Genomic DNA, 16706 nt, shown 5'->3' with positions numbered 1-16706 from the left:
AACTTTGAGAAATTTGTTAATTGTTTTAATTAGTTTTTAGTTGATTCTCTTTGGTTCTCTAAGTATGCCATCATAATATCTGCAAAGTGTCATGTCCTCATTGCCTACTAAATTCCTTAAATTTATTTTCCTGTCTTATTGGTTTAGCTAACATTTCTAGCACAATACCAAATAATAGTGGTGACATTCTTGTTTCACCCTTTATCTTATTGGGAAGTCTCTTAGTTTATCCTCATTGCAGATAATACTTAGATATTAAGATATACTTATCTTATAGATATACTTAATCATTTTAAGAAAGGCTCCATTAATTCCTATGCTTTTTAGTATTTTTAATAGAAATGGGTATTGTATTTTGTCAAATAACTTTTCTGTAGCTACTGTTACTATTATATGGTTTTTGTTGCTTTTATCATTGATGTGGTTAAGCTATTTCTTTTAGTTATTCTTGTATTTCTTTTGTATTCTTGATTCTTATAAAATGTAACTGCTTATTATATTTTTATTATTCTTATTTATTTCTTCTGGTTTTGTTGGAATTTCACCTTGATCATTTGCTATTTTCTTGGCTTGATTTTCTGCTTTCTTCTTTTTAATCATTTTAACTAAGATTTTCAATTTTATTAATAATTTCAAATAACTATCTTAATTTTATTTTTTATCTTTATATTATTTTTTGCTTCCAATTTATCCTTTTCCCCTATAATTTTAAGTTTGTTTTTGGTTTTTCTAATTTTTAAATGTATATCCCTTCATTAATTCTCTCTTTTTCTATTTTGTTAATGTATATTTGTAGGGATATGATTTTTCCTCTGAGGACTGCTTTAGCTGCATCCCAGAAATTTTGGTATGTTGTTTCATCATTATAATTTCTTTTCATATAGTTATTAATTATGTCTATGATTTGCTCCTTGACTCACTCATTATTTAGGATTTCATCATTAAAAATACATTTGGTTCTGTGTCTTTTGTTTATAGTTACTGAACCAATGATTATTTTTATTGTATCATGGTCTGTAAAGGATTTGTTAACCATTTCTGCCTTTTTAGATTTGTTTGTAATCTTTGTACCCTAGTACATTGTAAATTTTTATTGTTGAGAAATATGTACATCCTTTTGCATTCCCATTTAGAAACCAGCATATAGCTTTCAACTCTAGTTTCTCCAGAAATTTGTTTATTTCCAAATTTTCCCTTTTGTATATTTATCTGTTAGACTTACTCAGAACTAAGAGGGGGATATTGAAGTCTCTTATCATTATCATGATAGTGTGTATGTTTTTTTCATCTCAAATAATATTTCCTTTATGAATGTGGATGCTAACAGATTTACAGAATACAGAGTTGATTTATTGTTTATGTTTTTTTTCCAACATAATGTAGTTTCCTTGTTTTTTCCTATTTTTTTTAATGTTTATTTTTGCTGTCAGATAGCATGATTGTACTTTCTGTTTGTTTAGATTTGTTTCATGTATAGTAAAATTTTCCCCAGACCTTCAGTTTTATTTTGTCTATAGCTTTGTTTTTAAGTATTTTTTCATAAGGAAAAAAATGTAGGGTTTTATTTTCTTACCCAATATGTCATTTTTTTTCTTTTTATTGGATTGTCTAACTCATTAACATTTAAAGTTATGAGATTTTCTTTATTGCTTTTTAATTATAGGGTTTTTAAAATTATTATCTTTCTCCTTCTTCTGCTATAAAATTGTTCCTTCAGTTTCTTTACCTTAATCTTTTTCTTTAAGTGGTCTTAATTTCAGTGGCTCTCTTTCTCTCACCCCTAATCCTCTCCTCTTTTTTGTTAATGCTTTTCTTTTAGAGTTTTCCTATTAGTTCTCTCCTTTTTATCTGATCATATAATTATTCTCCCTCTTTTTTTCCCTCTTAGTCAAGTAAATTCCTCTTTTGCCTCCTACCCTTCAATGAGCCTTGTTCATTAATTTTTGAGTTTCATTTTTGTGCCCCATTTCAAAAGGTATTTATCTCCCTTCTCTCTTCATTATTCATTCTCTCTTTCTTTCTCCTATATCATCCTCATTTTTCTCCTACAAACCTTCATGATCCCTATAATTATAATCTCTCTATTCTCTGTATTTTTTATTCAATCAAAATTTCTAAAGTATCCATTCTAGACAATTTCTGACACTGCCTCATAGAATTCACCCATGTATTCTTCTTTTACATTGTGTCTCACTTTGAGAACAATACTAATTATGTCAAGTGTCAGAAAAGAGACATGGTAGGGTCTCTTTCCCACTATGTCCCTTATTATACCATCCACCATTAATCTATACCTTCCCCTATTTAACTTTTTTTTCTCAATTTGCCTCAAAATTTCCCCCTGGGTTTGCTTGCACAGATGATGAGTGCCCCCAGAATTTTCAACTTCACTTTTCCAAGATAGAATGAATGGCCTTTTGAAGCACTAAATCATCCAAACCATATTCAGTGCTTGGTCCCTATATTCCTTCACAGAAGATCTCTCTTCACCCATAGAAGCATTCATCAGTAGAACCCTGTTCCACCAAAAAAGTCCTTTTTCTTTTGCCCTTCTTTTCAGTCTTCCTCCCCTGATTCCCACCCACTTTCCTACAGGTTTTTCTCTTACTAAGATCATAAGGATCATCTTCCCCGTATTGCTAACCCTTGATTTAACTTGTGCAAATCACAGATTCCCTTCTATCCCCTCTCCCATCTTCTTTCTTTTTATAATGTACTCTCATCAAAAAAAAAAAAAAAAAAAAAGGCACATCAGTTCACCTCTGTATAGGTTCTGTCTATAATAGCCCAGGCCTATCTCTTCACTGACTTTCACCTACCTGACTTTTACCTTATGTATCTGTGTATATATGAAAACAGTTTCTTGCTGGACCCTCTGCTGTCATTCTGTTGCTATTTCTGCTGTTGTCCTTGGCTATCATATTTATTCTTCCTGCATTTCTGATGTAAAGTGTTTTCATCCTCTTTTCTTTTTCTCGGTGACCTTTGATCCATAAGTTGTTTCTAAACATCTTGTCTTTGAGGTTTATATATTATGTTTACATTATGAATATATTTTCTTTTAAAGTTATTAAGGAATTTTTGCTTCTCTTCTTGTAGATTGACCTTCACTTCTGTATATTTTCATTCCCAAACTATTGTTCTCTTTTGATTTTGTTTTGGTTTGATTTGCCATTATGGATCCCAATTTTTCTATTCTACCTATTATTTTTTACTGTACAAGCCATTAATTCTGCTCTCACCATTCTTATTTCTCTTTTGAATCACTTATGAATGACATGTTGTAGTTCCAAGTTCTCAAATTCTATGAGGTCCTCTGATTCATCAGATGTTGAACAATTTTCCTTTGTTTTTCAGTGTTTATTCATAGGTTCCTGAACTTGTTTACTATGTCTGAAGGCCATATTTCTTTCTTCTGTTGATTTTTTTGTTGATCTATCTGTTTATGTTCCAGGACTCTTGAGTTTTCTTCTTCCTGAGATCTTTGGTAATGTCTGTCTTTTTTTTTCCTTAATTTAAAGCATTTCAGTTTCTTCCCATGCTGGGCAATTCATGATACACTAGCCTATATCTCTGCCCCAAGTGATTTTTTTGGGTGCACCAAACTAACAGTAGCTGAATGTTGCGTACTTTCTTTTAGGCTTAATGGAATGCTATGTAGCTACTAAATATATTGCATCCTGTTCTACTACCTCTATTCCTCAGTTCTCTGAAATGGCACTGACAATTCAGAAAGCACCTATGCAGGTGCCATTGGACTGATTTGTATAGTTTGGTTTTTGAGGCTCTAGAAAGATATGATAGAATTGGGGGTTGGGGAGAATGTGGTGTTGTGCTCTATTTTGAGCCCAGACATATATGATACCTTTCCTTCTTTTCTTGATTCTTCTGAATTGATCTGCTGACCACTGAAACTCTGGCTGTTGTTCAACTGTTTCAATAGTGTTTCTTTGTGAACCTATTTGGGAATTTTTTGGCAAAGATACTGAAGTGTTTTGCCATTTTCTTCTCCAGTTCATTTTATAGGTGAGGAAATTGAGGCAAATAGTGTTAACTGACCTGCATAGAGTTACACAGTAAGTGTGGTATGAGGCTGAATTTGAACTCAAGTCTTCTTGAGTCCAAACCTAGTGCTCTATTCACTCTGCCATCTGTTCTGCATAGCCCCAATAAATTTCCATAGTCTGGAATGCTGTAGATTCATGTTGGCTCTGTCTTAGTCTGAGAAAACTTTCTCAGCCTAAAGCCAGTAGCATCACAATACTAAAAAGAGGGAGAGAAAAAATCTGACTATGTTTTGGAGATTTTGTGGTAAACTTAGTATGAGTCAGCTGTAGAATGAAGTGAGGAGATGGACGTTAAGTGAGCTCATTGTAGAAACCAGTTCATGGGTTTATTTGTTTTCCTTATTTTGAATTCCAAGTTTCCTATATCCTGGAGACAGATGTAATTTCTTTATCTTTGCTATATGATTTCTGTTTTGAAGAGTTTTAAGAGGTTAAAGAGATCAGAGAAAATGTCTGTTCCTCCATCTTGTTTATCACTTCACAAATTCCCCTTCATTGCTTTTTAGTTGAATTTCAAGCTTTTTAACTGAAATTCATGACATTAAACACACAAATGAGTTTTGGTGGTATTACCAAATCATAATAAAGACATCAATAATATCTAGACTAGTCTAATGGCACAGACAACTATGCACATGCAAAAAATGTACAAACAAAATAATATAAATAATAAAGTGGAAATAATCTCAGAAAGAAAACACTAAGATTAAAGACTGAGAAAGGTTCCTTGTAGAGTGGGCGTCAATAGAGCTACTAAGAAGTTGGGGAATCCAGGAGTTTGAGAGAATTATGGAAAGAGCTCCAGGCATAGGGTATAGAAAGTGAAAATGCTTGCTGCAGGATGGAGTGTTTTATGCAAGGAACAACAAAAAGATCATTGTCACTGGACCACACAATGAGTAGGAAAGAAGTAAGATGTAAGAAGATTGTAGAAAGGGCATGGTTATGAAGAGTTTTAAAAGTTAAGAAAGGTTCTAGTCCTAGAGTCAACAAGGAGTCATTGGATTTGATCGCATAGTAGAGTAACATGATTGTGCTTGACATGACATGACATAAGAAAATCAATTTCAGTGGAGGATGGGTTGGACTAGGAAAAGACTTGAAGCTGATCAACCAGAAATCTATTGCAATTGATAAAGCATGAAATGATAAAATCTTGCAGGGAATTGGGGGAAGCACTGTCAGAGGATAGATTGGGGGAGAGAATAGACTAGAGATTCTACAAATGTAAAAAGGACAAGACTTGGCCACTATTTGGTTATGGAGGATGAGAAAGAATGAGCCAAGGATGACACCTAGGTTGCAAGCCTGTATGACTGGGAGGGAGGTAGTTACCTTGACATGAATGAGTGGTTAGGATGAGATGTTTACAGGACATCTATTTCCAATAGGCATTTGGAAATCTGAAACTAGAGGCCGTGAGAGATATTAAGATTGGACAAATAGATCTAAGAATTATGTGCATAAAGGTAGTCAATGAATCCATGGGAACTAATAAGACTATCAAGAGATTAAGTGATATATAAAAGCAGGAGAAGAGGGCCCATGACAGAGTCTTGGGGGGATACACATTTAGCAGCCACACTTCAATAAAGATCCAGCAAAAGAGTCTGAGAAGGAGCCGACAAGTAAGAAGAGAGATTATTGTTATTATAGAAAAAAAAAAAAAAAGAGAAAGAAGAGGTTGTCTGCAGGGTCAAAGATCTTCAGTGAGATCAAGGGGGATGGCAACTAAGAAAACTCCATTAGATCTGAAAATTAGGAGATCATTGGTAAGTTTGAAAAGAACAGTTTCAGCAGAGTAAATTCCAGAATCAGAATGCAGGAAAATTAAGAAGAGAATAAAAGTCATAGAAGTGGAGTCATCTTTTATAATTGCCTCAGTCATTTGTTTGCTTAAGGATACATCTACCAATGTTGTGAAAGGAATTATCTGCATCTTTTCTAATTTTTTATATTATTATCTTTGATATTAAAGCCATGTCTATTTAGAATGTATTATGGAATATGGTGTAAAGTATTGGTCTAATTAGGCCATTAAGCCTAAAAGATTAGAAATCTAATTTCTGCCAGGTTGTTTTCCATATTCCCTAAAATTTTCATCAAATAAGGAGCTTCTCTCCCCTCAAAAATTATTTTTTCCAATTTATCAAATACTGTGTTATTGAGTTCCCTTGGTTGTTATTTTTCCGTGTCTAGATAGAATTTCTATTTTTAATCAGTGGCAAATGGTTTTGATAACTGCTGTTTTATAATATAATTTGAGGTCTCAGTATGCTATTCCCCTTTATCTTTACCTCTTTTCAGTAAATCCCTTTTATATTTTATTTATTTGTTCATTTTTTTGTTTATAGTTTACCACTCCAAATGAATTTTGTTATCTTTTAACATTCTATAATATTTATTTTTTATTATATTGACACATTATAGACATATGCATTCAATATTACTTCAGCTATTTAAGTTGGGTTTTTTTATTTATTAAAAGAGTACTTTGTAATTGAATCTATAAAATCATTTTCTGTGCTTTTGTAAGTTGATCTTTAAATACCTTTTATAATTATTTTGAATGGAATCCCCCTTTCTGTTATTGCCTCCAATTTTTATTATTAATACCTATATTTCAATATTAATTTCCTTTGTAATTCTATGTATTTTCTTATGTATTTAAAACATTCTTCTGAGAATGACACCAAGGTCTGTTCTCACTTCCATAAAAAAAGTATATAATGCAAAAAATTTCTTCTCTGCAGTTTCTAAATTGTTTTATTCTCATTAAAAATTATGCCATGTATGAGGGAGAAGTTGCTGACTGTTGTTTAATGAACTAATAAATTTATACAATAATAAATTTCCTTTAGTTTCCAAAATATCAATATGCCTACTGGTATTCAGTTCAATAAACAAGCAACTTTGTAATCATCTGAACCTCAAAAATATAGACTTTAAAAGCCTCAAGTTTATATATTCTTGAATGCAGTGATAAATAAAAGGGCAGGAAGGAGATAAGTGATCTCTGAACTATACACAAAAGCTCTCCAAGCTCCATAGAATTAAATATCATGACAATTGAATGTGGAACCTGATGTCAAATTTCTTCACAAATTTCAACATTCCATCTTAGCAGAATGAAGAGTTTTCCAAACACAATAAATTACTTTAGCTTCTGATTCCAAAAACTCTTAGAAATTTAAAGGAAGAACTATATGGTATAACTATAAACTAATAAAACTTTAAAATTTCATCAATATCTTTCATAGTAAAATCATTTGAATATAAATAAACTAGAAATTTTTATTTCATAAAATTAAATAGCTTTTACACAAACAAAATTAATGCCAAATGAATAAAAAGAGAATCTATCAAGTGGGGAAAATATTTGCATCAAATATCTCTAAGAAAAGTAGTATTCAAGTTATATGAATGAAATTAATGTTATTCCTTTAAAATAGTCTTTGATAGGCTATACACTTATTTTAATGATGCAGATTGCTCAAAAGCCTTTTTTAGAGCTCCTCCTCTGAAGTTGCTTTCATAATCTGTAAAACATCATTACTAGCCAATCTATATGTTTTGATAGTTGATTTTATTTTTAAAAACTAGAAAAAGTCATTGAGAGAGAAAAGAATCATTAAAAGAGTATATGAAATGAATTTCCCATTTTTATTTCACTATAAATAATGGAATATGTTTTTAAAAATAATTAAACTAATGCTATTTGCTGTAAACTGCTTTCAAAAGCAGTCTAAAAAAGGATTGAATAATATTTTGAGTAAAGATATACTCAAACATTATACTTATGTGATACTCTTAATACTACTATTTTGATATAATATTCATTTAGATATGTAAATTATGGTGAAATTTTTTTAAACCCCTTTAGGTCATGCTTCTATGAAATAATTTAATACAAGCAGAATTAAGTCTAATTTGCAAATCCTTTACATTGCTTATTAGCCTCTCATATATTTTAAAATAGCAACATTCCCTGGTTAACTGCTCCTCTGTGGAATAATCCATAAATGAGAAGCTTTTATCTTAATTATTTTCATAGAAACCTTGTGTCATGCTGCCCAAATATTTCATTTCATTTAGTATTCCTTGGGGATGTGAACTTTCTCACAAAGGACATCTTCATCAGATGTCCAAAGGTCTTCAGGTTTGGAGAAGACAAGAATTAGAGCCAGAGATGTTAATGTAATTAAGGACAGAATGCAGTATATGAGGAGAAAAGGAGATGGAGCAGGACAGCTTTATGGCACAGTAGATATAGCACCGGACCTGGAATCAGGAAGATCTAAGTTCAATTCACCTTAGACACGTACTAATTATGAGCAAATCACTTCACCTCTGTTTACCTCAGTTTCTTCATCTATAAAATGGGAGTGAAAATAGCACCTACCTTCCAGGATTGCTCTGAGAATCAAATGCAATAGTAATTGTAAATCATTTAGCACAGTACCTGGCATGTAGCGCTATATAAATATTAGCTATTTTAATAATTATTATTATTGTTACTATTATCATTCATATCATCATCAGTATTATAGGGTTTATATGAACAGGTGTTTTAAGCAATGATTCAAAATTGGTAATAGGACTTTGCTTACGGTTGTTGGACTGAGTGTTGTGCAAAACCTGAATGGTAGTGGTTGAATCTTGTCTTAGCATCATGAGCATATATGGGAATAAAAGTCAATGCCAACATGTCTTTGTAAGGACCTGTTTAGCTTTGAAACCCTTTAGAAGTCCTTTGAGAGTTATTGCCATTACTAAAAAAAAAAAAAAAAGATGCTTCAAGTTTCTACATGGTGACACTCTTGTTATTTCTCTTTGTTGCCAGTGGAAGGACTCAAAGTGGTGGAGATTGAAAAATGCAAGAGTGACATCAAAAAGATGAGGGAAGAGATGGCTGCAAGAAACAACAGGTAACTGACATCAGTTTAATATTCAGTCAAAAACTATCTGCTCAGAGGAGGCTTGTTTGTTAAGACTGAAGAAGTTTGTAATCTGGTTTTTTCCCTAAGGTTAAACAAGGGTAGGAGGGGGTCTAGTGGATGGGCTGTAACCCTGGAACAAAAAAAAATTAATTTTTCTGAGTTCAAATCTGGCCTCAAACACTAACTAGCTATGTGACCTTGGGCAAGTCACTTAAACCTGTTTGCTTCAGTTTCTCATCTTTTAAAAAAGATGGATAAAGACATGGCAAACCTATCCACTATCTCTGCCAAGAAAATACCAAATGGAGTCACAAAGACTTGGTATTCAGAAATTGATTTATGGATAAAGAAAAAGAGAAAAACCTATTTAACCATCTTCTTGTTTATTTATTGCCATTTGTTCTTATAATAGGAAAGGTTTTCAAGAAGGCATGCGACCATGAAATACTTATCCTTCTAATTTGGTATCTCAGAAATCCCATTAATATTTACCGAGGTTCAGTAAAAAGCACGGTACATTAAAAAAAAAAAAAAGACATGGTGATTTTATGTGCAATTGGCATACAAATTTTCCCTGGTTTTTCAAAATACAAAAGCAGTCTATTTTGTCAAGGAATAACATGCACAAGAGAATTGATGAAACAGATTAAGAGAAAAAGCTGTATGTTTCATACAGAGTCTACTAGACTCTGTAATGCTTGAGTATTGAGAAAGAAGGAGAAGGAGAAGGAAGAGAAGAAGATGATGATGATATGACTGTATATAATACTTTGTGGCTATAATATGTTTTTTATACCTTAATCTTATTAAAAATAATTCGATATCATTGTTAAATCATACTTTAGAGAGAATGTCATCCAAACCCTAACTAAAGAATTAATTCTTTTATATTTCCCAAAAAAGTAATCATCTATATATTCTGTCACTTGACCTTCCAGTGCTTTGGGTTTATGTAAAATTCCTACTTGAAACAATAATATTTTTTGTCATCAATCCTTTTTACTTTATATAATAGGAATAAATGGAAATTAAAATACATAAATTTGTATGCCAGAAAAATAATGGGACTGACATCTTGGTTTTCAATCATTTCTTACAACAATTATTCTAAGAATACTTAACAAAATTATTTCCTCAGAGTTATAGTTCTTTAACACAGAAATAATAGAGAAAACTGCTAATCCTTAATGATTTGTTACATATTGTCTATGCTATTATCCAGACTACTTTTCACTTATATTATGTGATATATATACTTAAAAACTGCACATTGATTTTTTTTCTTTTTCTTTTTTAATAATTATAACTTTTTATTGACAGAACCCATGCCTGGGTAATTTTTTACAACATTAGCCCTTGCACTCACTTCTGCTCCGACTTTTCCCTTCCCTCCCTCCACCCCCTCCCCAAGATGGCAAGCAGTCCTATACATGTTAAATATGTCACAGTACTGCACATTGATTTTAATATCTCAATTGCACCTAAGCAAAATAAAATTAGAAAGTTAAATCTGCAGACAAAATATGCATATGTATATAAGCACATATTCTGTATATATATAGGTATTATATATAATTCATATATGTGTGTGTTTATGTCAGATGTGTGTGTTCCAAAATTTTTAAATTTTTTTTATTATTTACTCTCAAATTAACCAAATGTCTTAGAAAATGTAGAGTATTACTAGCAAGAAAAAAAAAAAAAAAGGATTTTCCTGAATCTCAGACTAAGAATTACAAGGGACCTCTTGTGGGCCACAACTAAAAAGAATTCCCTCTACAATTAAACTTTACATTGATTATCCATATTTTATTTGAAAGTATCCTGAAAGGAAAACCCACTGTCTCCTGCTTTAGGAGAACTCTAATTGTTAGAAAGTTTCAGTTTGCATCAAACATAAAATTGCCTCTCTGAACTTTTAACCACTGCCCAAAATTCTTCAGTATGGGGCTGAACATAACAGTTCTACCCACTCTTCCACATACCAAACTTTCAAATATTTTAAGTCAACTTTTTAGTCCTCCTTAAATTTCTTTTTTTCTGGAGTAAACAATCTCTGTCCCTTCAAATTATCCTCCTATAGTTAGATATCAAGGTCCTTCCCCTTCCTGGCGTCTTACTTCTAGATACTTTCTAGATGATCAAAGTCCTTAAACTATAGCACTCAGAAATGAATGGATGGAGCACAGCATTTTAAATTCAATCTAACTGAATCAGAATATGATACCTAATCCTAGATATATGCTTCATTAAATGCTGCCTAAATTTGCATTAAAATTTTATTTTGCTGCTACATCACACTATTACCTCATACTATGCTTTCAGTTCTCTAAAATTCCTAAATGTTTCTTGGAAAAACAGCTATTTAACCATGCCCTTCTTGTTCTCCTTCTACTTTTCTGATTGTTCTTCTCAATATCCTTCACTAGATCCTCAGCCAGATTATACTGGCTAATTTAGGTGTCCCTCAACGTTCTTTCCCAGACCCTCTTTACTTCCTCGAGCTATATGGTGATGCCATCAGCTCTCATGCATTCAATCATCCTCTTTATACTGATAATTCTCAAATACATTTAACCAAGCTTAAACTCTCTGCTGACCTCCAGTCTCACATCTTTAATTATGTATTAGACATCTTGAACTGGAAATCCTGAAGACATCTCAAACCCAGTATGTCCAAAACAACTCATTATCTTTCCCCCTAAACTCTGCCCCTTCCAAATTACTTTATTAATGTTGGGAGCACCACCATCATCCTAGTTCCCTAGCCTTACAACTTAGAATCTCTCTTACCTCATATATTCAATTTGTTGCCAAGAATTATTAACTCCACCTTTGCAATGTCCTTCAAATATACCCCTTCTCTTCTCTGATACTTCCACCATTCTGATAAAGAACCTCATCACATTATGTCATCATCAATCACATAGCCTACTTGTGAGACTGTCTCTTCAAATCCCTTCATAACCTACTCTTCTTACTTTTCCATTCTTCTCACACTTCCCTTCTTCAATCCAATTATACTGGCCTCAATATTTCACCAAGATACTCCATCTCTTGGCTCCAGAGAATTTCACAACTTGTCCCGAAACCTAGAATGCTCCTTCTTCTCATCTATTTTTTTTATTTACCTGGCTTCCTTCAAGTATCAGCTAAAATCTCACCTTCTACTTAATTCTAATATTTTCCTTACTTTCTTGTAGTTCAAAAGAATAACCATTCCCTCTCATTTGAGATTTAAGATTACTGCAGTTTTGTAAACAGAAGATATACTTGCATTACAGTAATTTGTAGTAAACAAAGGACACACACCTTCTATAAGAAAAAGACTGAAAGAAAGCAGTTATTGGGAAACACTATATACACCTCACCCATGATTTAATGAGTTGAGGCAAAAAGAATTGACAGCACAAGTGCAACAAGAAAAAGGAAAAACTGAAAAATGTGACTAAAATGGAAAAGTGAAAGGAGGGCTGAGCTGCAGTAGAGAAGAAAGAGAAGAGTCATCAGAAGTCAAGGAGATCACTGAAGGCTTCATGGAGAAATTAGTGCTTGTGGTAAATCTTAAAGGAAGGCATCCTTTGCTGAAGAGGTGATGAGTGTGTATATTCCAAACATAGGAGGCAACTTATATCAAAGAACTGAGAAAGGAGATAGAATTCAGAATGGGAGGGGGCAGGGAGGGAGGAGCAAAGGAGAGCAAGTTCAGATGAATTCTACAATGTAGGAAGGAAAATAATTTAATCTATTATTATCTAACATATAATAATGATATTTTCATGTAATATATGTATTATATAGTATGATAATATATAACTGTGTGAGGAAGTTGAGATAAACAGGGAAGAGGGGAGAGAAAAGGAGGATAGAGGAAGAGGGAAAAGAGAGAGGAAGAGAGAGAGATAGAGAAAGAGAGAGAGAAAGAGAGAGAGAGGAGAGGAAAAGGTATGGAAGGGAGGGGGGAAGAAGAGAGAGGAGGGGAGGAAAGAAGAGGTGAGGAGAGGAGAGAAGAAAAGAGGAGAGAAGAGAAGAGAGGACAGAAAAAGAGAGGAGAGGGGAAAAGAGGAGAGAAGAGGAGACGAGAAGAGAGGAGAGGAGAGGAGAGGAGAAAGAGAGAGATCCCCAATAAGGGGCCTGCCTACCTTCACACACATATGGTCCAGAATATATTCAGTCACATGAAGAGCCTGACCTAGAAAGGTTACATTCTTAAAAGGAGGAAGATTTCTGAGAGTTGGCAGTGAAAAAAGAGTCTAAGTCACAGTGGGGAGGAGAGTGGCAAGAAAGAAGTTCAGCCAATGAAAAGAGGATGACTAGATGTAGGGTCATTTTTGGCAAAGTCGGGTCTCTGAGAGTATTAGCTGCTAAAGGGAATATGAGAAGAAAATGTTTATAATTAATAGAGATTGGTTCATTATGGTATGGGAATTCAAGACATTACAATAGAAAGGAATGGTAAGCATAATTAGAGTAGTATATGGAAAGGGAAGGGTAGGGCATAAGAAACTAGGTTATGGGAGAAGGGGAGGGGGCTAGAGAGAGAAGCAGATTAACTGTTGCAAAGCTAAGAAGAGTAACTAAGGATGAGGTAGCAGGGAATAAGAAAAGCTCTGATAAAAAGAGACAATCCAATTCCAATAGATTTGTGATGGAAAGAGCCATCCATATCCACAGAGAAATATAGACACTGAACGTGGATCAAAGCATAGTATTTTCACCTTTTTGTTGTTTGTTTGCTTACTTGAATTTTTCTCCCTTTCTCATCTTTTTTCCCCCTCCTTATCTGATTTTTTTTACATTGCATGATGAATATGGACATGTGTTGAGGAAAATTGCACATGTTTAACCTATATCACATTGCTTGTTATCATGGGCAAGGAAGGAGGGGACAAAAGGGAGAAACATTTTAAACACAAGGTTTTGCAAAGTTGAGTGTTGAAAACTACCTTTGCATGGATTTGGAAAAATAAAATACTATTAAAATCAAAATAAACAAATAAAAAATAAAGATAGCCAATCAGAAGATTAAAAGTATACAGTTGTCAGGGTCTTGGCAAGAAGATTGGGTATACTCACTAGAAGGCATGTCAGAACAAAGGGCACAGAGGTGTTCAAGGCTGAGGACAAAAAGTTCAGCTCTCTTCTTCATGCAGGCAGAGCATTGTAAATAGGTCCCCCAGATGACAGACTTAGAGAGACTTTTATAGAGCTAAGTACAACTAATTCTACAATTTCTGGTTCCTTTTGGTCTTAGCTTCAGGTCATTAACTTCAATTCCAAGCTTCTTTTTCTCTCACATCCTAATGCTCTCCTGATTCCATTTCATTTTTCATCTCTTTTGAGCCTTGTTATTTAATCATTAGCAATTTGGTACAGTGACGAAGTTACTGGGCATGGAGTCTGGAAGACCTGAGTTCAGATCTAGTTTTAGACACAAGTGATGTGATCCTAAGCAAATTATTAAACCTCAGTTTCTTCATCTATAGAATGAAAATAATAATGATACCTACCCTCCCCTAAGGTTTTGTAAAGAACTTAGCACAGATCCTGGCATGTATAAGTGCTATTTGTTGTTAGCTATTATTATTATCTAGCCTGTTTAAATATTTCTGGATACTGATTGAATTGCCTTATTAGGAGATTGTTCTCAAAAACTGATGAATTAACTTACAAACAATTTATAATTCATATTTTCACAATATTAAATGTCCTCAGTTTTCTGCAAATTTGATAAAAATATAATTTTCTCCACATAATATAAACATATAATTTTCCCCACATAAAATCACAAAGGCCAAACCCAAATCCCTGACATATACAACCACAGACTTTTTTACTTTTTGACATCAAGCTATTGATAACTATTCTTTAGATCTAGCATTCAGCTATTTCTGAATCTACCTAAATCTAGACTATATCTTTTCATCTTTTGCTCAAGAATAGTATGAACTACTACATCAAATGTTTTGTTGAAAAATATATGAATCTCAATCTTCAGTTCTTGAGGAAGTCACGTCGATTCTTTGTAGTTACCAGTGTATTTTCTATATATTTACTTTCCTTTATCTAATTTGATGTAGAATTTTACCTAGAATCAAGGTCAAGTTCATTGGTCCATAATTTGAAGATTCCATTTTCTTCCCTCTTTTCAGTAACAGTGCATATTTACTTTTATCCAGTATTACATCTCCTAAGATCATCCAAATATCGATGATAATGCCAACGCCTACCAATCTTCTAGTTCTTTTGATATCCTGGAAATTACTTCACTTAGACCTAAAGTGTTTTTATTTTTCTTAAATATAATGGATATGACTTGGGGAAAGTTATTTTTAAAATACTAATTTTCCGTTGACCATTTGGTTTTGCTCAAAAAAAGATTTACTTAAGTTCCAAGATAAAGGAGTCTTTGGTTATTCATCAGAGAGTTTGCATGGCTACACAGGATTGTTTACTAGAAAAAGTCAAAGTACTTCTTTTGAATGTTGCTGGTTCTACCATTTTATCTCAGATTAAAAATTCTTTGTAGGCCTGTGGAAACATAATACATATTCCTCTGTGTGATGATAGCAATAATTGACATTTGTATAGCATTTGAAACTTTTAAAATTACTTTTCTTTACAATAGCTCTAGACTGAGAAAAAATTATACATTTATACTTTTGACTTTTAGTAAGACTTATCACTGAAGTTATAGTTTACTTCAATTATCTGTAGCACAGGACAAAAATAACAGATTATAATAAAAAACCTAAGGTAATGAAATTTCTATATATAAATTTTTACATATGTTGTAGACTATCCCTTAGCTGCATAATCTTCTAGGGATGTACTCCTCCTTATGTAGAACCCTATAGACAAAAATCCATTCTTACAGAAGATAAATTAAGTGGTTTTCCATGTTTAAAAAATATGCATGTTATAAAAAGATCATTGCAGAGTTATTTCATAATAGCTAATAATAATAGCTAATAGCTGTGTATATATGTATATATATATATATATATATATATAGCATTTAACATAACCTTCTGTGCAGTATAATACTAGACTTTTTAGTTATATTTGATTATAATACAGCAATTTTAAAATCCCTTAAAGTTTCCTTTAAAAAAAGTTCTGGATCATGTGACCAAAAAGAAGGGGTCCAATTCCTACTAACTATTAAAAAAAACCCTCTCTAAATTATTAATTATGCCTTAAAGGTAGAGCAATCCAGCCTTCTCCATAGAATTATAAATTAAGAGGTTCAACAGAAGTCCAATCTCTAATATATATATATATATATATATATATATATATATATATATATATATACTCAACATGTCTCACCAAAACTATTATCCCTGATCCATCACAGCACAAAAACCCATCCATAACCTAGATAAATAGAGTCGTAGTCTCTGACCAGCCACCAGTATAAGAGGAGAAATACAGGTGGAGGGCAACCATGCTTTACTTGATTTGGCCCATAGTTTAGGGATTGCAGAAACTTTCCTTAAAATACTTTGTCTCAGACCTGCAAAAAAGGACAAACAATGACTCAGTCCAGTCAGAGACCTAGAGAACAGAGAAACACTTGGGAAAGGTTCAGTATAGATTTTGAAAGAACTATGACTGATAATCAGCTATCCCTTTCTCCCCAAAAGCGAACTAAGGTCCATGAAATGTTAATTTCTCAATGTACGAGAAGCTGAAA

The 16706-nt window shown here is 32.7% G+C and overlaps 1 protein-coding gene and 1 long non-coding RNA gene across 4 annotated transcripts in view; one reads left to right on the top strand and one right to left on the bottom strand.

The window, feature by feature from the left end:
* Positions 1–12070, bottom strand: part of LOC116422328 — a 113707-nt gene extending 101637 nt beyond the window's left edge. The window contains exon 1 of the long non-coding RNA XR_004232921.1: positions 11801–12070. This is a non-coding gene — a long non-coding RNA (uncharacterized LOC116422328). The remainder of the gene's footprint in view (positions 1–11800) is intronic.
* PDE9A (phosphodiesterase 9A) overlaps positions 1–16706 on the top strand; it is a 149692-nt gene that overhangs the window by 96989 nt on the left and 35997 nt on the right. For all 3 annotated transcript variants that reach the window (XM_031959226.1, XM_031959225.1, XM_012544374.3), the window contains one exon: positions 8911–8995. In XM_031959226.1, coding sequence (XP_031815086.1) covers positions 8911–8995 — 85 coding nt within the window. The remainder of the gene's footprint in view (positions 1–8910; positions 8996–16706) is intronic.

This window comes from Sarcophilus harrisii, chromosome 3 (genome assembly GCF_902635505.1).
Source record: "Sarcophilus harrisii chromosome 3, mSarHar1.11, whole genome shotgun sequence".
Lineage (NCBI taxonomy): Eukaryota > Metazoa > Chordata > Mammalia > Dasyuromorphia > Dasyuridae > Sarcophilus > Sarcophilus harrisii.
Note: the sequence above shows the minus strand (reverse complement) of the source record. Positions and strands in the feature narration are given on the sequence as shown.